Here is a 26971-nt window from a genome sequence, read left to right on the forward strand (position 1 = left end):
CTGAGGGTAGGGCGATCTGAGTGGAAATCAACTCCCCACACCCACCGCACTCTTAACAAAATGACCTGCAGGTGCATTTCTACACAAAAGCTAGGGTGGGTGACTCTGGGTGGACTGGGCGGCCCTGGACAGCAGAGGCAGAACCAAGTCACTGATACTCATCTAACAGGCACCAGGCCAGGCTCACTCCGACTTGAGACACGTGAGCAGGCCTGGAAAACCCAGGAGTAACTTCTGGGGCTCTCAGGCCGCCAGGAATGGATAGCGCAGCAGAGCCAGTCTCACCAGTAGGTGGCGCTCAAGGCTTAGCAGTTGGGATTGGTGACCAGAGACAGGGCTTCTGCAGGCTGCCCATCTGGTCCAGCCAAGGTGCCAGAAAACTGGCCCAATTCCTGACAATTGGTGTGGACTCCAATCAACACTCCAGGAAGGCAGCTTGCTGAGGGGCAGGTCCCAGACTGTCTTCAGGAGTTCTAAAGACCCCACACTGAGGATGTCATGGAAATGACCAGGACTTCAGCCTGAGCACAGTGCTTTCCTGATTTTTCTGAAACCCCCTGTCACACTCCCTCAGGTTCCCAGAAGTCCAGGCACTCTAGCCTTCAAAAGAGCAAGCCCCAGGCCCCCATTCCATGTCAGTGCCCATGGCAGACATCACTCGAAGCTAGCCCATAGCTTGAAAGGACCCCAAGAAACTCCAACAACCCCAGAGTTGCACTGAAATGGGGAACCCAAAGGTCTGTCTCAGAGCCTTGAGTTGGTCTTTCTCCCACCTTCCTGCCCCAGCTCCCTCTGCCACCAAACTCAACAAATGACACGGGGCCACCTTGGGCTTACAAGTCTTTGTGCATGTCATTAAAAGATGCTTCTCATCACAGGTGGGAGCTCTCACCTTACAACCTGGTGCTCTCCCTACCCAACAACCCTGAGGTAGAGGGAGAGGTCAGAATAAACACAATCTCCTTCTTTACAAAACAGAAAATGGCTGACACAGTGACCCACCCCCCCCGACACGCCTATCACATCCATAGGCACTGAAACAAAGAGGTGACATTCCCTACACATGACCCTGATGCCCTGGAAACCTGCCAGCTACTGTCCTGGGCAGGCTTGAGTTCACAAATGCCACTGACGCTGAAGGCACAGATGAGCTTGTGGGTAAAAGACAGCCGAGGCCTTCTCCATTCCTGGCTTTGAGGATGCTTGGAAATCTCTCTCCTTAGTGAGTCACCCAGGCAGCTCTGAAGAACAGCAAATGGAAGAAGGCCGTCCTGTAGTGCTGACCACCAGTCTGTCACGGCTACAGAGATTGCACGGTGGCTACTGCTGAGCAGCTGCAGGAGAGGAGTCCTTATTCCAGCCTCTGTCTATCCTTGAGTGGTCTGTCCCAGGTACCATCTTTTCATGCTCAATCTCGACCGGCTGCTGTCTCCACAGCCTGGGCCACGCCAGCATCTCTGTCCTGTCGCCCCAGCTAGAGGCCACTCTGATGTCACCTGCACAGATGCAAGTGTGGATGCTTGTGTAGCTTCTCCATCAGTTCCTCCTCCTTGGGCTCTTCTAGGATATCTCTGCGGGGTAGGGACAGTCACACAAAAGCTTCAGAGAGGTGGGCCTTCGCCTCTCGGAGACTGCAAAGTCAGCAGGTAAGATCTGCAAGTGCCCAGTCTCAGAGATCCCAACCAGGAGGCACCTTCCAAACAAGCAATGGCAGGCCGTGGGGACATAGACACGTAGGTCCTGCCTCAGGAAGATACAGGTGCTAAAAACCTCTGTGTGCATTGACAAGCACACTACAGAGGGCTGAGGAGGGACTCTATGTAGAGCATGTGTGTAGCACGCACACAGCCCAGATTCTACCCCCTCATCAAAAAGAATTAAGGGAAAAGCCTGGAATCCTAGAGCGCCCCTCTCACACCAACGGGCATGGCTACAGCTGACTGCACACAGCCAACACCAGTGAAAGAAATCGGGGCTCCTGACAGATGGCCCTAGGATGGCAGCCACTCTCCCATACAAGCAGAGGACACACTCCATGATGTCACAAGAGGAGAAGGCATGGCTCCTTCAGGCTACCTGGCTGTGCCCTATGGTACCAGCCAGAAGCTACGAGACAAGGGAAAATAGATGGTCCCTTCCATGTGCTGGAGCCTAAGCAGAGGACAGCCCAAGTCCCTGGTAGAAGCAGAAGTGCCCACCACCATGCTGTGAGCATCTCTTGCCAGCCCAGCAGCAGTCCAGATAACTGGGTACCCTGCCAGAAAGCCTCCCTCCCCCCACGCCCCGCTCTGTCAGCTCCATAGACTGGAGACACACTCCCGAGCCCGCACCTGAACATGAGCTCCACAGACATCTCGTAGGTGATCTGCTTGGTCCCAACCAGGAGCTGCTTATGACCTTGAGGGTCCCATCTGTGGAGAAAGTTCTGGAGCAGGAAGAAGAGAAGGTGTAAGTACCCATGCTTCAGAGCCCCCACTGCCCAGTCTGCAGTCACAGTACAGTCACTGTGGGGAGCAGCCCACCCCAGACATCTGGATGCAGAGCCCATGAGATCCAGGCCCCTGAAACAGCAAGATGCCCAACTTCACCCTTAAGCCAGGTTGGGGTCGTGAGAACCCCAAAGACCAGCAGAGCAAGCAGCTCAGAGGCTCCCTTTAGCCTGTAGTCTTGGCTAGCATGGCTTATCCACCAAAACTCTATAAACAAATCAGTAGCAATCTCAGGCCTGAACAGGGGCAGCTGGTACCTCCAGAAGCAGAGCCAGAAACAGGTTGATCCAGATGACAGAGGACACCAACCACCACAGCACAAAATACACCATCGACCACCTGTGACGGACAAGGAGGCCAGAGGGATCTCATGAGTGGGATGAGAGCATTCCAGAAAGACAAACAGCTACAACACACATCTGTGGGGTCTCATCAGTCCTGCTGCTATGCTACAATGTATAGTGTAGTAATCCCCAGGACACCAGAACAAGCCTAGCATGAGGTACAAGTTGGGGCCCTCTGCTGAGCTGGTCAAAGTTCTCCAAGCTATGAGCTAAATGAGCCACCCGACTGTTCCCCTAGGACTCTACCCCATAGAAATCCCCAGGACCCCAGGCAGTCACGCATATACATCCTTTATTTCGAACCACACTTGTACCACCTGGGTGCAGAAGCCTGGGGCCCTGGCTATCTCCCAGTGTAACATGGATGAAGGTTGAAGCCTGCCAGGAGACAGCTTGGTCAGCCTTCTAAGGCCAGCAGCTGGGTTCCCTTCTCAGGCCAGGCCCTGGGCCTCTGGTGTAATGTCAAGGTCATAGCTAGTACTGGGGCAAAGACTTACGGGCCGGAGTAGTGCTTATAGGCTTCCAGGATCACCTGCCAATTGTTCACCACCATCACGTCCCACAGTGTGATCAGAGCAGCCTATGGGGCAGCAGAGGTAGGGTCCAGGAGGGCCCCAGGACAAGGAAGAGGGGGAACCAGAGAACAGGGCAAGACAGAAGGAGAGTCCCAGGCGAGCTGGACCTAAGGACAAGGCAGAGGACTTACAGCAAAGTCGTCGAAGTTGTTGGGCCAGTAACCTAGCTGCTCAAAGCTTCCACACGGAGCTGAGCTGTTATCAGGAACCAGGCTGGAGACACAATGATCCTTGGTTAATGGTGGTTATAGCCAGGGGTCTACACAGCTGGGCACTGCCCCATTTTCCAGCCCAGCATCGACTCAGACCCCAGGAGAAAGGGCAAAGGAAGATACCACTACCTACCCACACGGGGAGAGTGTCTGATGTGACCCCAAGAGGCTCCCATCCCCAGAACCCTGGGCCCCAGGTTCTGAAGAAGGCCCCAATCCCACCCCAGCGATATAACAGCCTAGACCAAGGGTGGGAGGCTGTGCTCAGGACACCCAAGGCAAGACACCTACAAGAACTGTTTAACAGGGAAGGCCCACTGGCATGCCCACGGATTAATGCCCTCAGGCACAGACAGCCCTCACCTGCTGTTTCCGGGAGGCACAATGACACCTCGGAACAGGTTGATCCCAATCATGGCGAACACATAGTATACCACCTATGGAGGAGGAGAGGAGAAGTCGGTGTCAGTGCAGCCACAGGGCCAGGTTGAGGCCAAAGTGGGTGAGGCAGTGGGGCTCAGGGACGCCTACGCCCTAAAGATGTAAGCTGAAGAGGCCAGAAGCACCAGGCAGCTCTCCAGGGGATCTGGGTGCTACCCAGGTTCTACAGTTGTAGGCCTGCTACTACAGACGACAGACCAGGCCCTCTGGCCCCAGTGGAGGCCCAGTCACACCTCGGCTTCTGTCTGACACACATGGCTACAAGCCCTAAAGTATGTCTACAGAAAGAGTATCCCCTAAACTCTCAAGCTTGGGCCCTTGGGGGGCCCAATTTCCTCTCTGTTCCTCACTGCGGTACATGACCCAGGGGTCATGAAGGACTGGTCAATTACCATAAGGACCTTGGCACACAGTGAAGACAGTAACCCCAGGCCCTCTGTGGAAGGAAGGAGCTAACAAGGTCTGGCATCCTAACACTGCTGTGAGCCTCCTTACCAGAGCAGAACCAGACCAACCATACCCAACTTGGACTCCACAGAGCCAGCCCACCCAGGCCAGAGCCCCAGAACTTACCACCAGGATCCCACCAAATGCCCGCAGGTTCTGGATTAGGCCCAGGATGGTGCTGGCTACCACAGCCGTTGGCTGTGGGTAAGATGAAGACTCAAACTGACAACAGTGCCCCACCCCTTCTACACACACACCCTCACCCTGACCAGTAGGGCAGATTGGACCAGCAAACTACTCTATAGCCATCCACATACATCTAGACACACTTGGATGTCCACCTCAAAGCCTATACACCTATACACCTATACACCTCTACACCTATACACCTATACACATTGCATTCCCGCAGTCACCCACACACAACCTGTACACATCCACACCCACCAAATGTACAAAGCCCTACACACACATGCACATGCGCACATGCACACACGCACTCACACACAAGTTCACATACACCACAGCCGCACATATTCTCCAAATAGCCCCAGCCTCCTGTGGGTGCTGTGTCACAGGTCCCTTTGACAGAGCCTGGCACCCACATCCTGTGACTACCCTCTGCCTCCTGGCTCACTAAGATCTGATTTGCACCTCTGTGACCTGGAGGCTAAAAGAAATGGATGTCTGGGTTCTTGATCCAGTGACCCCACCCCAGCAGCTGAAAAATGTCAAGGAGGCTGAGGATATGTTCCCAGGGCGCCCTGATGATAAGTGCCCTGGCCCCAGCCCATGGCGGGAGACACACCTTTATGCTGGGGATGATGCGCAGGAAGCGTATCACAATCAGAATGTTCACCAGCCGAGTCATGTCCCAAAGCGACAGGGGGCCATACTGCTCTGGCTTCCTAAGAAGATACCGGAGCCGTGTTACAAGGTTTGGGGAAGCAGAGGGGCTAAGAGATGAGGCAGCAGGGGTGACCAGACAGCAATAATCACTGTATGGACACCAGGCAGAAAAAGCTCCCAGGAGGTGGGAGACTGAGCCCAGCCATACCCTACTCATGCCCAGTGCCCAGGCAGCCATAACCACAGCTACCATCATACCTCCCAACACAGCCACAGCCACACTTAGCACAGTCATAGCCACACTTCCCAGCACAGCCAAAGCTCCCAACTGCCAGTCATATCTCCCACAGTCACAGCCACATCTCCCACAGCCAGGGCCACACCTCTCAGAACAGCCCCATAGCTTGAAGGCAGAGATGGTAGTCAGTGCCCAGGACCTAGGTAGACCTGCCGAGCTCAGTTCCTGAAGAAGAGATGGGAAGCTTGTCCCAACCCCAACCTATTCCTGTCACTGACCCTGTCTCATCTGGAGCCTATGACTTCTGACCCTATCTCTGACCCCATCCCCTATCCCATGATCCAGTCCTGTCCCCCGATCCTATGGCTGCCACTCCACTCCAGCACCCCCCATGGCTTCTCTGTACCCTCATTCCTATCTAAACATAAGCCAAGGTGGCAAAGGGGTGGACTGTCCCTGCCCATCTTCAAGCCATTCCAGCAGGCAGCCAGAGACAACTCTGCAGGCCAGTGCTGGACCCCCAGCCCTCTGAAGTCTCTCCCAACTGTGTGATGCAGGCCAGTGCTGGACCCCCAGCCCTCTGAAGTCTCTCCCAACTGTGTGACTAAGACAAGGCAGTGCGGGGATCCCAAGTGGACAGAAGTGGCCCCAGGCCTGTGCTAGGCAAGTCTCGGCTCACAGGAATCTCTCACAGCAACCTTATGTGCCATCCTGCTATCGGCAGCCTCCCCAACAAAGGCACAGGCACAAGCCTAGCACCACTGCCTATGCCAAGAGTCCCGGGGCCCTAACCAGAAGTCTCTCCATACATTAAGAATGGAGGCTGGTGGGCTCAAATCACCAGAGCCCCAGGACCCATTTTACAAAAACGGAGCACACAAGGGGTGAGCCAAGACCACACACTAGGCAGGCGTTAGCAAAGGGATCAACCCACACTGCAGGCCTGAGTTGGGCCTCATGTCCCACAGTGGATATGACAGGCAAGAGGGGACACTGCCACCTGCTAGGCTACCTTACAGGAAACACAACCACTGCCCACCAAGCCATTTCTGCATGTCCCCCTCATGCTGGGCAGACTCAGCCCACAGTCCAACAGCCTTACTGGTAGTGTGGGCCATGCCGGTGGCAAGGAACCCCATGTGGTCCTGGAAATCTCACCTAGGCGCAGTGAGACAGGTCACTGGCCAGGTTGTGTCCCCAGGTTCTCTGCAATCACATACCATCCTGGGTGCGGCAATCGGTACACGGCCAGAGTAGAAATCTCCAAAACCTGAACCACAGAAAGAGGGGCATTGTCCAGCAGTGCTAGTCCAGGCGGCACCTCCAGCAGTGCCAGCCCAGGCAGCTTGCAACAGAATCCATCCTAAGACTTAGGTCCATCACTTAGGCTCGGAGCTCAGGCCTGACCCCATACATCCAGACGATAAACTTCTGCCAGCCAGAACACATTGGTTTCAGGAATCGGGACTGGGGAAGTCACTTCGTCATACGTGGACCAAAAGGCCTAGCTCTAATAACTCTCTGTGAATGTCTCTCAAAATGTCACCTGAGGTCACTGCTGTCACGCCCACACCAAGTGTGAACCTCTCACTCCAAGCAAGTGGGGATTCCCAAGGGCACCTCGGCTGGCTGAGACCCCTAACACTCACTTGTCCACACCAAGGCTGCACTGTGAACCAGCGGCACTGGAGGACTGTGCCGAGGGCTGGTTAGTACTGATAGCTCTGGGTCCTGCTGGCCCTCCCTCAGGATGGCAGTCCTGCCCCTTTAACACTCAGAGACAATGGGGACCAAGTTCCTGCATCCCATCACGGACTTCACCGCAGGCACCTCAAGCCAGGAGCCCCACCTACTCCTGGGTAGTCCACTGTACTATCTGATCCATCTGTGCTACACCCAAAGGGCCCAGGGAGAGCTGCCAGCCAGGCTCACAGAGCTGCCGGGAGAGGTACCCCAGCTTGCACGGACTTTACCAGCAGGATGATGGTCAGGAGGCCATCGAACACGTTGCTGTGGTAGAACAGGTAGCCCCGTAGGCCCAGCGCGAACACCTTGAACAGCAGCTCCAGCAGGTAGTACAAGATGAAAATGTAGTTGAGAATCTGAAGAGGCAGAAAAGCCCAGAGCCAGCTTCACTTGCTATATCCCCACGCTGGCCCAAGGATGCTGAGGCCTATGGTCAGAGTTTCCTGTCCTCCCCACACACATACCCCGCAACCTCGCCTGCTGCCCCTCCACTCTCTCTCTTTTTTTTTTTCTTTTTTTTCAGAGCTGGGGACCAAACCCAGGGCCTGCGCTTGCTAGGCAAATGCTCTACCACTGAGCTAAATCCCCAACCCCCCATCCACTCTCTTAACCCCCAACCCATCCCCCATCTACGGCATTGCTAGCATTTCTGCTTCCTGTTCTGTCCTATCTCTGCACCTGACCTGGGCCTCCCTGGCCAACAAAGAAAAGGCACACGCTGGGCAGGCTCTTCCCAAAGGAACCTGAGCTTGCAGAAGTTTCTTCCCAAGAGGACAGAGGGCTTGGTGTGGGAGCTCGTCAAGGAAGATGGCCTCTCCCAGGAAGGAAACACGAGTAACTCCTCCTTTAAAGGAGGTCAAGTGGATGGGGACACACACACACACACACACACACACACACACACACACACACACCCAGAGCATGGAGAGGCTCACTCCACTCCCCAGGTAAAACACTGTTCTCTTCTGAGATGTCAGACAGCCTCTGCTAAAACACTGATGGAATCTAACCTGAGGACTCATAGAATGCCCACACTCAAAGTGGAAAGCCTCAATTCCCAAGGAATTTGACGGAATACTTTAATATCAGAGAAGAGAGTGTTTTCTTCTTAAGGGAAAGCTCAGAGCCTGAAGCCAGACAGCCCACAAGACCCAGTCAGTCTCCTCTCTACCAGACCCTCAGCCTCACACCCCACTACGCAGGGGCCCATGGAAGTCACTCTGTCCCCAGCAGCCACTTTCTGCCTGCATAACCAGAGCCTCCACCCCGAGGAGGGATCACTGCTCTGGCCAGCCACCCTGTCCCCATGCTGCTACTCCTCACTGCTCAGCCCCTGGCAAAGCTGACAGTTTCACGGCCAGCAGCCCCTGAGCTCACCCCCAGGACAAAGTCGTTCCGTTCCCCAGGCAGCAGGTTTGAGTCCAGCACCAGGAACACCTGCAAGCCAGAGTGGGGGACAGCTTACCATGGTGGCCAGGGTGAAGAGGGAAGGCTGGCTGCAGGTCACACCTTCACTAAGCTGGAAGGAGGGGTGCAGGAGAGGGCCTCTCACAGCACCACAGGGTCAGCCCCAACTCACACAAATAGACAAGAGGTTTCCCAGAGCAATGAGGTTCCCCAGGTAGTCAAAGTAGCGGTGGCTGAAGATGAACTGGGCAGTCTGCAGAAACGGAGACTGGTACTGGGGCTTCGGCGGGCGCTGCAAAGGGAACCCACACTCTTAGAGCCATGGTGAGGCACAGGACCCGCCTCTTGTTCTGGGGGGGGTGCATATTCCTGCCTCACCTCCTGCCCTGCCCTTTCTAGCCTCAGAAGCAATCTCAAACAGAAGCAGCTTTTTACGTGAGAAGCTAGTCGCCATGACCTTTACAGCATATAGATAGAATGATCTGAAGCCTACTGACCTGTGCATAAGCCACGTCACATCAGTCATTTGAAATGTATGCTGGGGGGTGGGCTGGAAAGACTCGTGGTTAAGAGGACAGGCTGCTTCCAGAGAACCAAGGTTCCATTCCCAATATATACTCACAGTGACTTACAACTATCTATAACTCCAGTCCCAGGCGATACAACACTCTCTTGTGGCCTCTGCAGGCACCAGGTACAAGGTGGCACACAAGAAGAAATACCCGTACAAGCATGCACGGGAGCCAGGGAGTCAAAGAGATGGCTCAGTAGTTAAGAAACACTTGCTGCTTTTGCAGAGGATCTGGGTTCAGTTCCCAGCACCCACATGGTGTTTCACAGCCATCGATAACTCCAGTTCCAGGTGATCCAATGCCCTCTTCTGACCTCCACAGGGACCAGGCATGCAAGTGGTATACTTAAATATATGCAGACAAATCGGTCACTCATATACTTAAAACAAAGAATAAACCTTGAGCTGGAGAGATGGCTCATCAGGTAAGAATATTTGCTGTTCTTCCAGAGGACCCATGTTCAATTCCCAGCATCCACCTGATAGTTCACAAATTCTCTAACGCCAATTCTAGGGCATCTGATGCCCTTTTCTGGCTTCTGCAGGTATTGTACACACGTGGTACCTGGACATACATGCAGGCAAAACACTTAAAACACTTAAGAGGCTGGAGAAACTGCTCGGTGATTAAGAGTACATACTGCTCTTGCAGAGGACCCGAGTTCAGGTCCCATCATCCACATCTGACAGACTGGGTCCCATGAGATCAGAGGGATCTAATGTCAGATGTACACACACACACTAATTAAAAATAAATCTTTAAAAAAAAACCTTTAAAACATTCCCAGAGCTGGCTCACCAAGTGCTAGGACATCACAGCAGCAAACACGGATGCCCTGTGGCCAGCCAGAGTGGACAGTGGTGGGGACAGCCTCAGGAGACCCAGCATTTTCTGAGGCACATTTGACACCACCATGGAACATGGCTGCAGCAGGCTCATGCAGTGAACCACGGGGGAAGCCTGGAATCCCTGTGAGCCCTCCCTGTGGTGACAGAGAGACTATTCCTGCTGCCCCCAGTAGAGAGACTGCCCTCACGCATAACCATAAGTTCCAATGATAAAACTGAACCGCTGACTTCCTCAGTGACAGGCAAAGGCCACACTTCTGGGGACAGCTCTCAGGGAAGAATGGCTACCAGGGGTGAAGGGAAGAGAGTTCATCATCAAGGGTGGTTTAAATGGGAAGATCCCAAACTTCATGAACTGTGTGTCAGGTACAAGCAGACACCTATAGCTACATGAGGTAATGTCCCTTAGAAAACGTCAGAACACCACACTGAACAGAGTGACTCCTCTGGGAAGGAGCCTGGACAGTCGCTACTTCTCAACTCTGAGTTACCAGCAATACCAGGCCACTGATTTACAGTTCCTGTCAGCATCCAGCCTTGCAGTCCCCCTGGCAGCCTAGAGCTGCAGCCTGACCTCCTGACATGTGAGCTAGTGTGCAGGGGCTGCCTACCCAGAGGCCCCTAGGGGCTCTGCACACCCTGGCCTCTGCTGCATGGTCCCTGGAGCACCCAGTATGGCTGCTTTCACTTACCAATGGCCCACAGACCAGCGCTGGCTCAGGCAGACCACAGTCAGTCTGTTCCCAGAGGTTTGGATCACCTTCTCCACATTCTCCACAGAGGCCTGAGTCTGGCCAGTGAAGGTCTCCTTCTAAGGCCATCCTTGCTAGGGCACTGTCCCTCAGCCCCAGAGCTCTTCCTTCTCCACAGCAAGTCTTTCATCACCCCTGAGACTTCCTTGTTTACATTTCCTTTGTGGTTTCGGCCTGACTGGAGGCTCGCTAACACCTTGGCTGAGAAGGGTTCAGCATCTCCATCATGTTCAAACTTAGCAGAACGTAGCCACACAAGCCTGTGGAACTGAGAGCTGAATCCATCAGGCTCCACGTGACAGACGATGCTTTTGGGGAGGGCAGAGAGGGGATCTTCCCATTCTTCCTTCATAGTTACAGTGGTTACTGCCCTTGTTGAAGGACATTTTGGAAGCTTTACAGTGCTTTCTCTGCACCCTTCAGCTCCCTGCTCACCGGCACCACCCTGTCCCAGGTTCCTCTCTGAAGGTACCTGCCCCTGACGTTAGCTGAACCTCAGGATTGCAGTACAGTGCCCACTGACCTTGGTTTTGGAGGGAAGCATGACGTAAAGTCAAGAAAAGAATATGGGCCTCAAAACTTCCAGGTTTGAACACGTGTCTCAAACCCCAATCCTAGAAAGAGCATGCCCCACAGAACAGACAAGCAGCTGGGACAGCCAAACATTGTCATGCACGTCTCTAATCCCAGCGCTCACAAGCAAACACCGTGAGTCTCTGTGAGTGCAAAGCCAACCAGGTCTGCAGACTGACATCATGGACAGCTATGGCTACATAGAGAGACCCTGTCTCAAAGAATCCAAAAAGTAGCTGGGGAAGGGGGGCAGAGGAGGGATATGGCTCAACTGGTAGGCTGTTCCCAGCCTGAGTTTACTCTAATGGGCCTCGATTGACACACACAGTCCATATGTCCTTCCTCTGCAGCAGCAGCCGAGTGGCAGAATGCATGCACACCCCACCCAACCCCACCCCATTCAACAGTGGCTGGCAAGCAGCAGCCTAGGGAGAACCTGGGCAGCCCAGCAGGCACTACTGGGTAACTGCTCTCTTGCCCAGGTCTGACTCTATCTGAGAAAAGGATACCTCAACCATGAGGCCTCCAAAAGCAGCCTCCTGAGGCAGCAGACCTCCCACCCACGCTGGGAACCATCCCCTGTAGCAGAGCCTCCCGGTCCTGTGAGGCTCATCCATGATCTCTACAGCCTACGTCCAACAGCACCGCCTGCCCCAAGTCAGGGGGACCCTGACACCTCAAAGCCCACCTGGTCCAAGCAGAGGGCTGATGGCAGAACAGTCCCCTGCTAATGAATCCTTATCACCAGACTCCTGTGCCCAAGGTAGGGGCAGGAGTGACACCCCCAAGGACAACAGCAACAAATGCATGCCCCCGGAAGGCCTCGGGAGGCCTGAGAGAAACACGGTTTTAAGGCAGCCACCCGTGATGGGGAACTGAGGCCGCATAAGCTGACAACTCTCCCACAACAGCTGACGGGGTGAGCTGATCATTCTCCACAGAGTTCCCACACTCAAAGTCAACCCCACCTTGTCAGAATGTGATGCACTTGTAGACAGTGCCTTTTCCAGACGCGGCTGTGTGAAAGTGGGGGAAGGGGTCTTCTTCCACATGCCTATGTCCTCGTAAGAAGAAGGTTTGGGGACATACACACAGAGAGTGGCTATATGCAGACACAGGGAGAAGCTATCATCGGTCAGTCACAACCAGAGGCTGGGACTGTGACCTCTCCATCTCATAAGGTATTAAATGTCAAGCGCTGTGACTATGTGGCTGAATCTAAGGCAGGCTGAGCGATCAGGTCACACAGCAGTGAACTGTCAAGGCTTCTGCAGCAGGACACATAGAGCCCATCTCAGTCTGTCCTGGCTCAGGGCCCGGCTTGGTCCTCTCAGGGCTGGCTGGCGGGTACAGCAGTGCCTCTGCCTGCCTGAGGTACGAGCTATGCATGGCAAGGCTGCCCGCTCAGAAACCCACACTGGAACATACAGGCATTCTTGTCCTCTGGCTGGGCCTGAAATGGAAGCCAAGACCCCCAGGGGACCGTCCCCAACGAGAGGCAAAGGCCTTGGAGAGAGCCAGCCTTCGACCTCCCAGGGGAATGGCCAGAGGACTTTGTTTGAGACAGAGAAATGTAGAATGTTTCTCTGGGTTAGGCTCACCCAGGCCATTTCTCCAAATAGTAAATGTCTTCATCCAACAAATTCACCAGCCAAAGGACTCCCGTTGCCAATCCTAGGGACTAGGGATTCAGGGCAGGCAAGTCCTAGGACCTAACACCACTAGCCTTGGTGGCCCCAAGCTGAGAAGACCAGACCTACTTACCTCTTTGACTATACCTTTGTCAACCTCATCAAAGAGTTTCTGGAACTCATCGGCCAGGATCGGGCGGCCTTCATAGGAGTGCACCTTCTGTGGAAGGAAGGCCAGGTTGGCCACTGGCAACGGGAGAGAGATGCCTGGAGCCTCTCCCAACGGACTGTCAGCAGTAAGCGCCAGACGGACTGACGACCCACCCGACAGGAGCTAGGGAAGACCCAGGGAGGGCAGCAACCTGTATGATGGCTTGTTTGTGGATTTTGTTCAGCTGGGTTTTCTGAAGCACTCGCAGGAAGTTCTCGGGATTTACCCCGACTCTGTGAAAAAAGAAACCCCACCCTAGTGAGCAACAACATCCTGTGGCAGTTCCTCCGGCCTGAACTCCGTCCGCTAGGGATCCACCCGGCTGCACGGAAAAGGAGCCTGGGTGAGCCTCCACCACGGCTGAGCTGAAGGGCCTTACAGGCCCCAGGTACATCCCCTGGAGATATCCCTTTAAAGAGGGACAGCAGACTTGCTGCCACTGAGCAGTCAAGCCCAGAGCCATCTCAGTGGCACACCAGTGCCCTCCTTCCTCAGCCCACCTGGTGGTGTGGACGCCTTAGACACAAGTGGGCTAACAGGCAAGAGTAAACAGGACAACGGGAGCACTGAGGGCTTGGCAGTTCATACAGCTCCCAGTGGAAGATCAGTCTGGCGCCAGTCAGCATGGGCTGTTAGGAAACCCCTAATGAGGGGTTGGGGATTTAGCTCAGTGGTAGAGCACTTGCCTAGCAAGCACAAGGCCCTGGGTTCGGTCCTCAGCTCCTAATGAGTACCCTGCCCACCTTCCCAGAAGCAAAAGACCATATTGTCCTGGGAAAGGACCCCACCCAACACTCACAACTCAGAGGTGGTTCCATTTGGCCCTGCCTGAAGGGTGAGGACTTCATAGGCCGCACGGGCCCCTAGTCGCCGCCGGAACAGTGAAGTCTGTAGAGATTTCTATGAAGAGGAAAGCTCTGATCACCCAGCTCTGGCATTACTCACGCCTGTCTTCATTCCTGCTCACTGCTCTGGGGAGCGGGATAATGGGGAGCCTGGGGAGGCTCCAAGAGGGGCTGTGAAGCAGCCCCACACTCCTTAGGCATCAGAGGACAATCACACCATTACAGGGGACAGTTCTCAAAGGAGGGAGTCCAGCGACCCTTTAATACAGTTTCTCGTGTTGTGATGACCCCCAACCGTAAAGTTATTTTCAGTAGGAATTTTAATGTAAATATCTGATATGCAGGATATCTGATATGTGCTCCCTGCGAAACGGTCATTCATCACCCCAAGGGGTCATGACCCACAGGTTAAGAACCACTGTCCTAGGGGCTGGAGAGACGGCTCAGTGGTTAAGAGCACTGACTGCTCTTCCAGAGGCCCTGAGTTCAATTCCCAGCAACCACATGGTGGCTCACAACCATCTGTAATGGGATCAGATGCCCTTTTCTGGTGTGTCTGAAGACAGCTGCAGTGTACTGATAGATAGATAGATAGATAGATAGATAGATAGATAGATAGATAGATAGATAGATAGATCGATCTCTATATATATCTTTAAAAAAGAATCACTGCTGTAGGGTCTACATTTCTTCTTTGTGCATTTAGGGGGTGGGTTTAACAGACACTCCAGGAGTTGCAGTCTCTAGGTGTTTTCCTCTTGGGCGTGGAAAGGCAGAGAAGGAAACCCTGGTTAACCATAGCAACACCTGTGCTACTGAAACATCCTATAGCAGAGACAGTGTTCCTGAGCTGGTCCACAGAAGGTGGCCACCGGCTTCCCCTCCCGCCAGCGTCAGCTGACTCAGGGCCTACTTTGCCTGGCCTCTGAGGCCAGTGGCTCACCATTAGGTAGCCTCGGAACTGATTATAGATGATGGCCGTCAGCAGGTTCATCAGAAACAAGCTTCCTATGAAGGAAAAAAACAAAACAAAACAAAACAATAAACCTGGCCAGAGGGAAGTGGAGCAGAGCCTGCAGCAGCCAAGAACCACAACCATCCAGGGCTCAAAGGTCTCAGCAAGACCAGCACAATGGCTGGGAGTGACAGGGCCCACTGTCAATGGCCACCAGGGGGAGTGGGGACGGCATGCTAAGATGGGGTGGGGAACAGACTGAGGTAAAGTTACTGGTGGTGTTGGTATATGGACACACACAGGTACAGGACGGGGAACTGAGGTGCAGCTATTGGGGTCAAGCAGGCTGAAATGAAGGATAGGTCTGAGGAATACTGAGGAGCCATGTTGAGGAGACAGTGCAGGGCAAAGAGCTAAGGTGAAGCTACACAGGAAGCACCATGAGGTAAAGGTACAGCATGAGGGGCGGAGGTGAAGTCACAGGTGGACCACCTGACATGAGGTCCTAAGTTGGGAGCAGGCTGAGGTGAAGATTTGTGGAGTGAGCTGAGGTGAAGCTGTGAGGAGACGGGCTGAGGTGAAATTTCAGGGTGGGGATATACTGAGGGGTCAGGTGAAGGTGAAGGTCTTGGGTTGGGGGGTGAGCTGAGGGAACGCTAGAAGGAGAAAGCAGGCCGAGGTCAAGTTAAAGGGTGTGGGGGACGGGAAATTCCAGGGTGAGGGTAGACTGAGGCAAAGTTCCAGAAGCAAACTGAGGAGAGTTAGAAAGTAGTGGCCAGGGGTTGGGGATTTAGCTCAGTGGTAGAGCACTTGCCTAGGAAGCGCAAGGCCCTGGGTTCGGTCCCCAGCTCCGAAAAAAAGAACCAAAAAAAAAAAAAAAAAAAGAAAGAAAGAAAGTAGTGGCCAGCTACAGCCAGCCACTCGTGAGGATGGGGATCTTGTCATGTCTGGGTGAGCATGGTCCAGTGCCACACAAACCCACAGGCACTTACCTATCAAGGTGAAGATTATGAAGAAGAGAGCATAGGCCCGGTTCTGGGTATACGCAGGGATCATCACTGAGACAAAGGAAGACCTGAGACTAAGCACAACTGCGGCAGTTGGCCCCATTTCCACCCCAGCCCCTCCTCACCAGACCTCACAGAACAGCTGAGAACTTCCTGTTCAAAGTCCAATCTCAAACACAGTACCTATGCCTGGGATAGAAGCTCAGCTCCCTTCACTGATGGGCCTCCCTGTGACCACACCCCAGACCACACAGCTCTCCCTACAGTGACCCGCTCAGGGTCAGGCTGCACAGCACTTCTGGGATGGGAATCCCAGGCTGCCCTCAGGGGAGGTCGCCAAGGCCGTGAGAAGACCGAAGACCAGAGTAACAGTGGTCCAGGCCACAGTGGAACTCAGGACTGCAGCCTTTCATCCTGGCACAGTCCGTATCAGAGTAGTTGGGAGGACCTGGCATCACCCAACGATGGCCTGGTAAGACCAGGAAGCTCTCACATTTGATGTTCTTGAATGGCATGCACATCACATTAGACCCAGGCAGTGAGTGGGAGTGAGGCTAAACCCCAAAGAGGCCACCATAGGAACCACTGGCTAACACCATGTCACTAAATACTACCAGACACTTTCAGTTTTTCTAAGGAATAAAGAGACAAGATAAAGGGAACGAAGAAAGAAGGGAGTGGAAGGGAGTGGGGGCCTAGTACCTTATCCCCATGCTAACAAAAAGGACTCACACACTCAGGCCAAACCACATCTCAGCCTCCCAACCAGCTCTCCCAGGCCAGGTTCCCTGCCCCTCCCAGCTCCCACACACACCATCAGGGTTGTTGGAAGTAGTCAGCAGCACTAGGAGTGAGGTCAGTGCTTCTGGAAGGTTCCGGAAGTAGGTCAGCCTCTCCTTGTTCTGTGCTTCATCCTGAGAGCAGATGAGGTAGCCATCTGGACCTCTGTCCCCCAGCTGAGGTCTTAATCTGATGCACCTTCACTCAGTCCCACAGCCAGGACCATACACAGGGTAAGGGGTGAAGTCAGCACCCTGTATCTGTCTATTACTTCCCAGCAGGCTCTGTACTCACTTCCAGACAAGTCAGGACTCAGGGCCTGCATGCACTTCAGCAGGCTTCCCACCATAATGGCCCATCCAGAACCCAGTGAAAACTCTGAGCCAGCCTAGCTGAGCGCAGCAGTCTGGCAGCCAAGCAGGGACCAGCCAGCCTCCTTGGAGCCTGTGGGGCACTGTGTGCACAGTGAGGAAGAGCCAGGGGGTGGGACAGACAGACCCATACTGGAAAGTCTGACCTCAAGGAAGCTATCTCTGGTGACGTGGGACTCCTGGGAGAGACCTCACTGCTCCTGAAGCAGAGGCCCTAGAAACTCAGAGGCCTTATCCACACATCTATGCCTTACCATAGCAGACAGCCAGGGTAGCCATGCCTGGACTCCCACCCCCTCCCCTCTCTGCAGAGTCCTGACACAGAGGTATCTGTCTCAAAGTAGCCTCAGCTTCAGACTCCTGAACTCAGGGTTGTCTCTGGAGCCACCTCGTGCCTACCCAGCCAGAGTAAACAGCAGGCCAGTGAGTGACACACAGCATGCACCCAGAGCCAGCTTTCCCCTAAAACAACTTCCAAGTCGAGTCCCCCTGCCATCCACAGGCCGACTCTTCCAGCAGCATGTTTGTCAACCGAGTTGTTTTTATGACATTTATGTCCCACAGCCCTCGTCATTTGTGCCCCTATCCCCTATGGACATGTATACTTAGACCCAAGCACTCACTGGACACGAGGCACATCATGGAGACACCTACAAACACAGACATGGAGACACTATACAAAGACAGGGAAATAAAGACACAGAGGCACAGACATGGAGACACACCCAGACACAGACACTATCCATCTTGTCTTCCCCCACCCTGGCAGCACAGCTCCCGTATGTCACCTCACTCTCAGGAAAGCTAGCCATGACCACACTGTCTGTACCCCACAACACATGCTGAGATACAGGATGACCCAGCCTGGCCTGGACATAGCCCTTGTTAAACATAGAAGAGAGACAGAACCTAAAGTGGGGCGATCAAGGCAGATGTCCCCACAGATGGACAGGTGGACAATTCCCCATGGCAACAAGTTCTAGGGTCACAGCCTCAACTGTGGCTGGCTGGGCTGGGCAGGGCAGAGGCCCAGAGTCAGAGGCCAGGACCTCAGCCAAGGATTGCAGGGGCTTGGAACAAGCCCCAGGAAGGGCAGCCCTGGCTGAGGAATGGTCAGACTGGAGAGGAACCTATAAGCCACTCTTGGTGAAGGAACCCTTCTGCATGGTGGAAGCAGCCAGCACAGAGGACAGGTAGGACAAAGACGCTGGCAGTAGACAGGCCCTGGGCTTAAGAGGGGTCATGACACCCTTCCCGGTCTGTTACCCTTGGCTACTCGGGCTACTACAGAGCAGACAGGCCTGTGAGCCCCACCTCCAGCCAAGGCCATGCTTACCTTCTCAGCAATGGTGAACAGCAGCATCCCGATTACGGTGAAGAGACACAGGTGGATAGTCAGCAGCAGCCCAACACTGGGGGGAAAATGGTGTTGAGCAAGGCACAGCATAGGCCACACACCCAGCGAGGTAGGACAGGGTCCCCTCCTCTCCTCAAGCACAGGCACAGGGTCCCCTCCTCTCCTTAAGCACGGGCACAGGGTCCCCTCCTCTCCTCAAGCACGGGCACAGGGTCCCCTCCTCTCCTCAAGCACGGGCACAGGGTCCCCTCCTCTCCTTAAGCACGGGCACAGGGTCCCCTCCTCTCCTTAAGCACAGGCACAGGGTCCCCTCCTCTCCTCAAGCACGGGCACAGGGTCCCCTCCTCTCCTCAAGCACGAGCACAGGGTTCCCTCTTCTCCTGAGTATTTTCAGCCCTGGTACAGGGACCTGAAGCCAAGCCTACCCTGCTGACTCCTCTATTTGTGGTAGGACGCAACCCCAGGGACATGCCATGGACCAGAACACAGAGGACAGAGGTCACTTCCATCTCTTTGGGCTGGACAGGCAGGAAGTCACCCAGGTGGCCTACCAGGAAAGGGACTGGAGGCAGACAGAGGGCATGAGTGACATTTTTACTGGCAGGAGCCAAGAGAGCTTGGGAGGGATCTGGGGAGTTGAAGGCCCCAAGAGCTACAGGGCTTCCAGGCTAGCACAGCTTCACACAGTGTAAGAGGAAGCTGAACTGAAGCTGTACAGATGGCCATTGAGAAACGAGCCATCTGCTGAACTCAGCCATTAGGATTAGTCATGGTAGGTATGAGTCTGAAATGTCTGAACCAGTCTGACCAGGATCCCAAACACCGCCCACTGACCCCTAAAGGATGTTGGGCGGGAGTACCTAGAGGGCTGCTTGTAGAGGAATTTTAATTCAGCCACAGGGCTAATCTGGCTGGAATGCAGAAACACCCTTAATATACACCTTTAAGCCCAATGTAGGTAAGGTTAGTTTACAGAAGGAAGCAGTCACGTTGGAAAGTGACACTGAATTAATTAAGGGGCAGATAAAGTGACGAATCAGAGAAAGTCTTGACAGAATGAATCAGATAGGATAAACCCAACTCTCACGGGAAGAAACAGGAGAGGCAGGTTAAGAGCAGTGCAGGGGGAGAGTGGAGTCCATCAGCTGAATGCAGTACAGTACAGGTCAGCCCTTGAAGTCAAGAGAAAAAGGAACCAAAAGATTAGAACAAATTACCAGAGTTAGTTGGAGGCTAGAGTTAGTCAATGAGAAGCTGAGAGAAGCCAGACTGAATCAGTCAGCTTGGAAAGGAGTTTGAACCAGAGCAGCTGAGTTGAACCAGCCAGCCAGAGTTCAGAAAAGACGAGCTTATTCAGCAGTGAGCCTCTGAGATGACAATTACATCAGGTGAATAGAAGTTACTTTCTCAGCTGCCCCACCCATCCCCACATAGGAGCAGGCCCATCCTCCGGTCCGGCTGAGCTTGCTGCCCCCATGCTCACCTAGCCATTTCTGGTAGTGACCACCGTATACATTTCAGGGTCTTCTTCATCATGGAGGAATTCTGCAGCAGGAAGAAGGGTCGGAGTAGCCGGCGCACCCGCAGAGACTAAAGAGAACAAGGGGAAACTATGCGCTGGGCCAGGACCACCCATGCCTTCCTTCCAGGGATTCCAAAGCCTGGAGAATGGAGTAGTCCCTGCCAATCACTCCAGCCATCCTGAGCCTGCTTGTCAGTCATGATGCTGAGAGCTCACGGCTTTCCTCGCATCTTGGCCTGATGCCTCCCCAACCCCCACTCACTGTCCTGGGTTGCTGTCCATCACAGCACCTGTCCCATTAGAATTATCTATTGGCAGCCTCTTTCTAGCACCGGGTACAAGCCCACCAGCACCAACACACGACAGGCTCCCGAGGGAGAGTGCTCACACAGAAGGACCCCAGAACAGGAGCCACAACAACCAGAAAAGCGCTCAGGGCTTTGGACCAATCCCGGATGCCCTGTCTGGCTCTCATGACTAAGATATCAGTGCCCTTGGCTCCCCAGAACACCATACACCACCCACAGTAGGATCCCAGAATCCCAGGGCCCTCTATCCCTCCTGACTGTCATAACCCCTCCAGGAACCTGGACCACCTGGGTACAGGCATATGTGCAGGGTATGACATACAGGGACATATCAGCTTCTTATGGTCCTGCTGGCTGCTTGGGCCTATCAATACACAGACTAAGGATGAGAGAGGGTACATCCACGTGACTGTCTCCAAGGCTGGCCACGCACCACACTGAGAATCACATCCCAGATCTTAGAGTGGAGGAAAGTACCCGGGTAGGGATAGGGGTTGTCATAAGCACCAGAGCCTGGCAGACCTGTGTCATCTGACCCATCCATCAGGAGGACATTATAGGGTAGGAACCAAAGCTGCACACCAGGTGTCTGGTCCTCCCCATCAAGGCACCCAGCGCCTGTGGAGGGTTCTGCTAGCTGCAGAGGTTCTGAGTGACATGGCAACCTAAGCCAGAGATGGACCTTGTGTGGCATGACATCCGAAGGTGAAAAAGTCCCTCAGAGAGAGGTGGCATGCAGGCAGGGATCCTGCTAACTGGACCTGATTCTCAAGAGCAAAGAGTTGTCATGCAAAGATGTGGAGGATTGGGAACAAGGGGTTTGGAGGACATACATGGTCAGGCCCCTCCAAACAGGCACAGACTGCTCAGGGCTCAGGCCCCAGAAGTGTTTAACCAGCATCAACTCAGCAGGTTCTACAAATGCCCTGAGCCTCGGATCCCAGCTATACATGACATGGCCACCAGTACAGCAGTAAGGGCTCTCCCTGGGGCCAACGACACATCTACCATGCAGAAGCAGAGCCCAGTGCAAGGCCCTACATGGCCCTGGTGACAGGCAGCACCGTATCCTCTCCCTGTAGCTCTGCTCTGCCCTCCTGTCCACGGTGTCTCCTCAAGCACCACCGCCTTGGAGCTTGGAAATGACTCAGTGAGCAGTTCCTACTACCTCAGAGTGACCCGTGATACTACAAGTCAGAGGAAGCCCCTTATAGAGAGGCCGCCAGATCTGTGGCCTGCCGGAAGGGTTTCCAAGGGCTCAGGCTCAGCTAAACATGATACTGGGGGTCAGTGACCACATTTCAACTGTTCATTTTACAATGCTGGGCCCTATCGGTCTGGAAGTACTCGTTTCCAAAGGCAGAAGCCACCAAGGACACATACTGGCCCCACCAAGTGGGAACCTAACTTGTCTAAAGGGGGATAACTGAGTCCAGGAGACAGGACAGGGCACTAAGGAGGTTCCAAGACCTCCAGGAAAGGCTCCAGCTCTGGGGGGGTGACACAGGTGTAAAACATTTGAACAGCATGCACAAGAGCCATAGGCCCTGGCAAGGGATGACACAAAAGTCCTGTATTTAAAAAAACAAAGAACAAGCAACAACAACACAACAAAAACAAACCTAAAACAGGCAGAACTAAAGGACCCACTTCTAGGGATGAAGGTTTCAATCTCCAAAACAAACCTAGCCAGCTAACAAGCTCTGAGGCACAGGGACAGCAGGGACATTATATAGACTATTTAAGGGACAATATAAAGACTAGTCAGGCAAGGGCTGCTCTGTGACTGCAGCCCATTCACTGGATAGACTCTGTTTTGTGCATCTTGAGAGCCTCTTTTCTTTGTCTTTCTCCCTCCTAGCACTACATAGGCATCCTTGGTGGAGGTACGGTTGGTGGCTGGCCAAGAGACCCATGGGAAGGCATCAGTAAGAAATGACGGCTATACAACCATCCCCCTCCTGTTCCGGGAAGGCATGGGCACTTCTCCCTCAGTCAGGAGAGGAGCTGCACCTTACGAGGGAGGGTAAGATACAGTCCTGAGTGGACATAGGAGGTGGAAGGTGTCAAATAGCTGTGGAATTGTGCCTCCATCCCGTCAGCCTCTGCTGGGTACGGGAGCAGAGACCCACCACCCATGCATCCCCCAGCGTCTCCCTGTAGGACCTAGGGAAGGTTGCAGGCTGGTGATAAGAGCTACCCTCCTTCCCATCACCAGCTGTCCTTACCAGGCAGGACCAACCCAAAGGGTGGAGAACAAGCCAGCTCTGCACTCCACCCCTGGAGTTCCCAGTGTGACTTCCCATCACCCCTCTGGGCTCCACTAAGTCCCCTGCACTAGTGTTAGACCCTCTATTCAATTCCACCAGCGAACCCACCTTCCCAGCACACCCTAACAGACCCATGAAGGCCAAACCAACCTTCTCCTGTCTCTCTGCCCATTTACTAGGGTTCTGAGTGCTTCTGAGGAAGCAGGGCATTGTGGTCAGAGCTGACACAGTAGATGAGGCTTCCTTACAACTGAACTCAAACTGCTCTGGATGTGAAACTATGGGCACTGTATGCCTGGGACACCTCTCTTATAAGGGGCCACAGGAGAGTTCACTGAACCTGAAGGACCAAGAGTCCCAATGACTTGGACCCTGCTTCTCGTTCCTCTCACCAATGGGACACCACAGGTGAAAACTTGGCCCTTGAGCCACAGCCGCTCTCCTTCTGTGAGAGCAGGATCCCTAGTAGAGGGAAACCAAAGCCCTCCAAGATATGGGCTCATGGCCACAGAGGGCTCGGCTGCACCTGCCTGTCACACCCACAATGCTGTCTCCGTCTCACAGCCCACGTACCACCTACCTCCTCACAGTTGAGGCTCAGCGAAACGATCCAGTCCACCACAGACACAACCAGCACCACAAAGTAAGCCAGCAGCCACAGGTTCTGCTGCAACTGGGCCTGCCCCACCAGGTAGCCCTGCAAGAGACAGGAGGCATGAACAGGAAGCCAGGCAGACATGGGTCTTAGCCAGGCAGAGGACATCAGTACACACACAAGGGTGTGGACACAGAGCGACGAGTTCCAACAGTCTGGTCGTCACGCACTACTGGTAGGGAACAAAATGTTGAGCTGGGGTCAGGAAGTATGCATTCATGCCAAGGCCAATTGGGACTCACTATGCAACCTCAGGGTGGCACTTGGCCTCTCTGTATGGTTCCTTATTGGTGACAGTTCCATCAGCTTTGTCTATCTAAGCCATGTGAGCAGGGGAGCATTTAAAAAGACCGGAGGACAAACAGGACACACAATGGGTGGGCTTGGCAGGCACTCCAGGATATGGACTTATGGCCACAGAGGGCTCAATCTAGGAGGTGGGGTCCCCGCCCAACCTGCCCTCTTGATGTCTCACCATCACACTTGCCTCTAGAGGTCACGGCCTATGGATAAAATCATTTGATCTCTTTCACCTTGAGAACACACACATGCACCAGCCATTCAGACCAGTGAATACAAGTTGTCGCCAGTTAAAACCCACAGCTACACATCACACCATGGGCAAAGATAGAAGAGATAAGAAATTGCCTTGAGCCCACCAATATCTCTCTCTCTCTCTCTCTCTCTCTCTCTCTCTCTCTCTCACACACACACACACACACACACACACACACACACACACACACACACACACAGAGTTGGGGGACCAGCATTTAGTATACTCCTCAGCCCTCACACTTGGGACTACAGGGCAGATGTCAGACAAAAGTACCACCCGACAGACAGGCCATAGAAAGCTAAGGAAATCCAGGGCCCAGGCCAAAGGCTGACAAGGCTAACAAACACTACAGTGCTGTAGGCAGCACACAAGCTGTACTGGGAGTGTCACCTCCATCATCAGAAGAATCTAGCCACGTACAGAATCCAGTCAGACACACAGCAGGCCTGTGTGGGCGAGACGTCACCTACACTGCACCTAACTCCTCTACTAGGGATGGTAAGGTGAGCTGTGAGGAGGGACCACCCACAGTCTCCCAGTGGAACTGTCCGAATCCAGCTTTCACACAGGGTCCAGATATGAAAGAACCCAGGCCTGGATCAGCTAAATGCTACAGTGAGTACAGGAGCTTGTTCCTCAGCTCGAAGGCCTAAGTTTGATCCCCAGAAACCACAGGGTAAATGGAGAAAAATGACTCCCCCCAAGTTGTCTCAGGCCTCCTTATAGGAGTGCACATGAGTGTGTGCAAACAGAAGTAAGCAAACTAAGACAGCACCCACACCCCAGGCCTTTGTTCAAAGTGCCAAAGCTCACTAGCGACCACACAATGAAAGCTTGGGACAACACTCAGAGCTCTGTGGGTAGGACCTGTGTACCACCCATCTCACCTTCACAGAGAGGTCAGCCAGGAAGACCAGCAAGCAGAGCGCCTCAATTGTCTCTGTCAGGCCACAGGGTGGCTGCCAGGGCTGGGAGCGGTAGCGCACATCCGCAGTCCTTGTGAAGGAAGATGGGACCTCCACAAAAGCCAAGGCCAGGATCAGGAAAATGGTGAAGCCCAGCACTCTGGGAAGGAGGCAAGCAGTCAGTGGGTGAGGGGATGCTGCCTGTTGAACCAGGAAGCATGCTGTCAGGAGCACCAGGGTCTAGGGGTGGAAGGCAGAAGCTAGTACTTCCTAGGTATGGCTACCATGCTTGGCCCGGTGACACAGCCTTGCCCAAGACTCAGTGGCTAGGCTGACCCAGCATCCTAAAGGGGAATCTCTCAGTAGCAGTAGCTGTCTAGCCACAGCTGGCTGCCCCCTGAAGGAGGGACCAAGGGTCATCCCTGTGCCCAGGAGGACTGGAAGGATGGCTAGCTCAAGAGAGCATAGGATTGGCCCAGCCCCACCAAGCAGGCCTGCACGGTGGGTTCCACTGGGATGCAATCTTACCGTTGGCACACGTTCGAGTAATACCAGCGGTAAAGCCACAGTGAGCCAGCGTCCAGGCGGTGGTAGATGGATCGGTACTGGAAACAAAGGCATATAAACATGATAGATCCTCCCCCACACAGTCACACACAGGGCGAGATGAGCAGAGTCCCTCCAGGGCCAAGCAATAGAGCACAGTGAGTCTGGTCCCTGGGCCAATGCTGCACACATGGTCCCCAAGTGCTATACGCAGAGACGTTTGGGTTGGGTCTCTCCAGAATCTCACACACAGGAAGGTGTGTGGTTCTTCCAGTGTTGTACACACAGGACATGAGCGCTGTCTCCCCATGATACACACAAAGGAGCTTGAGTGGGGTCACCTCTGTGACACACACAGATAGGTATGGGAGAAGTCCACATATGTCTATGCCCAGACTGTATCACCACACATGGCCCAATGCAGTGCTCCAATCTCCCCAGAGGCAAGACACATCCAGTGAGCTATAGGTAGCCAGTCTGTGTCAGAGAGACAAAGCAACCCCTCACTGGGTCTCAGGATTAGATCAGCACAAGCTGCAGACCTTGCCCAGTGGCGAGAGCTCCCTTGACACGGGCTAAGACTATGCCTTCCTGCCTCTGCCCAGAGTTTCTTCTCTTCCATGCAAGGATAGCTACACCCTCCAGGATATCTGTATTCACCCTGCAGACGTCTCCTGGACCTCGACCTGGCACAGGGTAGCCCAAGACAGGCTTCAGTATGTGCTAAGCCAATGACCATGATTCCAACACCAAGGAGATGGCCTCCATCAGAAGACAAGAGGAGATGGCTCCACGTGCCTGCCATCATGTCTATCCTAAACTCGAGGCATTCGCTCAGGACAGTAAGGAAAAAAGGGACAGGGCAGACTCCAAGTCAGGAGGGCAGCCACCACACACCTTTATGGCATCTTCAATGAAGACCACAGCCTGGTCTATGCAGAGCTCCTGATCAGCGCCTGCAGGAAGAGGGAACACAGCAGGTGAAGGAATGGGACAGTACAGCCTCACCTCTACAGGCTGAGTACACAGGGGGAGGGAGGGGTGTTGGCTGATGCTGTCTGCAGCCAGAGGCCCTTTACTTCAAAGTGGGTCTGGGTCCAGGTCAAAGTCCCGACCAGATAAGAAACACATACATCATGAGTAAAGACACCAGGCCCAGAGTGGAGGCAGCTCTAGTCCACACCTGCACTGCCCAGGGCACAGCATGTGTACAAGGACACAGAGGCAATGAGTCCTGCAGAATCCCGGCCTCATACTCAGGACTCACAGCCCACCCCCGTCTACTAACTGGGCTAGTGCAGGTACGGTCGCCCCTGTCAAGTAAATGCCAGTGGCCACCTATGTGGTTCCCAAGTGGATGCCATGAGGCAAATGTGGTGCGGGAGCCCCTGGTGCTCAAGGGGGCTCCCAGAAGGGGCTGCTGACCATTCTGCTAGTCCATGCCACCTCTGCCTCCTGTTCAGCCAGCGTCCTCCACTGTGAGATGGGGTAACCTCTCTACAGTGAGCACAAGATTTCAGACCAACCGGGGGAACTACAGCCAGACCCAAAGGCCT

At 54.0% G+C, this 26971-nt stretch overlaps 1 protein-coding gene across 8 annotated transcripts in view; it reads right to left on the reverse strand.

Moving 5' to 3' along the window:
* Positions 1-827: 827 nt before the first annotated feature.
* Tpcn2 (two pore segment channel 2) overlaps positions 828-26971 on the reverse strand; it is a 29671-nt gene continuing 3527 nt past the window's right edge. Inside the window, exons 2-26 of one of the 8 annotated variants that reach the window (XR_015626680.1) lie at positions 26313-26371; positions 25398-25474; positions 24852-25029; positions 23331-23447; positions 20134-20240; positions 18630-18705; positions 16957-17056; positions 16128-16193; positions 15124-15188; positions 14135-14235; positions 13487-13568; positions 13258-13344; positions 8921-9040; positions 8719-8778; positions 7569-7697; positions 6754-6865; positions 5741-5820; positions 5317-5416; positions 4635-4706; positions 3984-4057; positions 3540-3621; positions 3331-3413; positions 2747-2828; positions 2331-2425; positions 828-1571 (exon numbers count right to left, since the gene is read on the reverse strand). Coding sequence is in view for 6 of the 8 variants with exons in the window: in XM_087562287.1 (XP_087418413.1) it covers positions 1493-1571; positions 2331-2425; positions 2747-2828; positions 3331-3413; positions 3540-3621; positions 3984-4057; positions 4635-4706; positions 5317-5416; positions 5741-5820; positions 6816-6865; positions 7569-7697; positions 8719-8778; positions 8923-9040; positions 13258-13344; positions 13487-13568; positions 14135-14235; positions 15124-15188; positions 16128-16193; positions 16957-17056; positions 18630-18705; positions 20134-20240; positions 23331-23447; positions 24852-25029; positions 25398-25474; positions 26313-26371 (2219 nt within the window). In the remaining 2 variants the exon portion in view is untranslated. Of the gene's footprint in view, positions 1572-2330; positions 2426-2746; positions 2829-3330; positions 3414-3539; positions 3622-3983; positions 4058-4634; positions 4707-5316; positions 5417-5740; positions 5821-6753; positions 6866-7568; positions 7698-8718; positions 8779-8920; positions 9041-10860; positions 13345-13486; positions 13569-14134; positions 14236-15123; positions 15189-16127; positions 16194-16956; positions 17057-18629; positions 18706-20133; positions 20241-23330; positions 23448-24851; positions 25030-25397; positions 25475-26312; positions 26372-26971 lie in introns of those variants that run through there. The other 7 variants (XM_087562287.1, NR_174187.1, XM_087562290.1 and 4 more) reach the window with 7 other exon arrangements.

This window comes from Rattus norvegicus, chromosome 1 (genome assembly GCF_021556685.1).
Source record: "Rattus norvegicus strain SHRSP/BbbUtx chromosome 1, alternate assembly SHRSP_T2T, whole genome shotgun sequence".
NCBI lineage: Eukaryota > Metazoa > Chordata > Mammalia > Rodentia > Muridae > Rattus > Rattus norvegicus.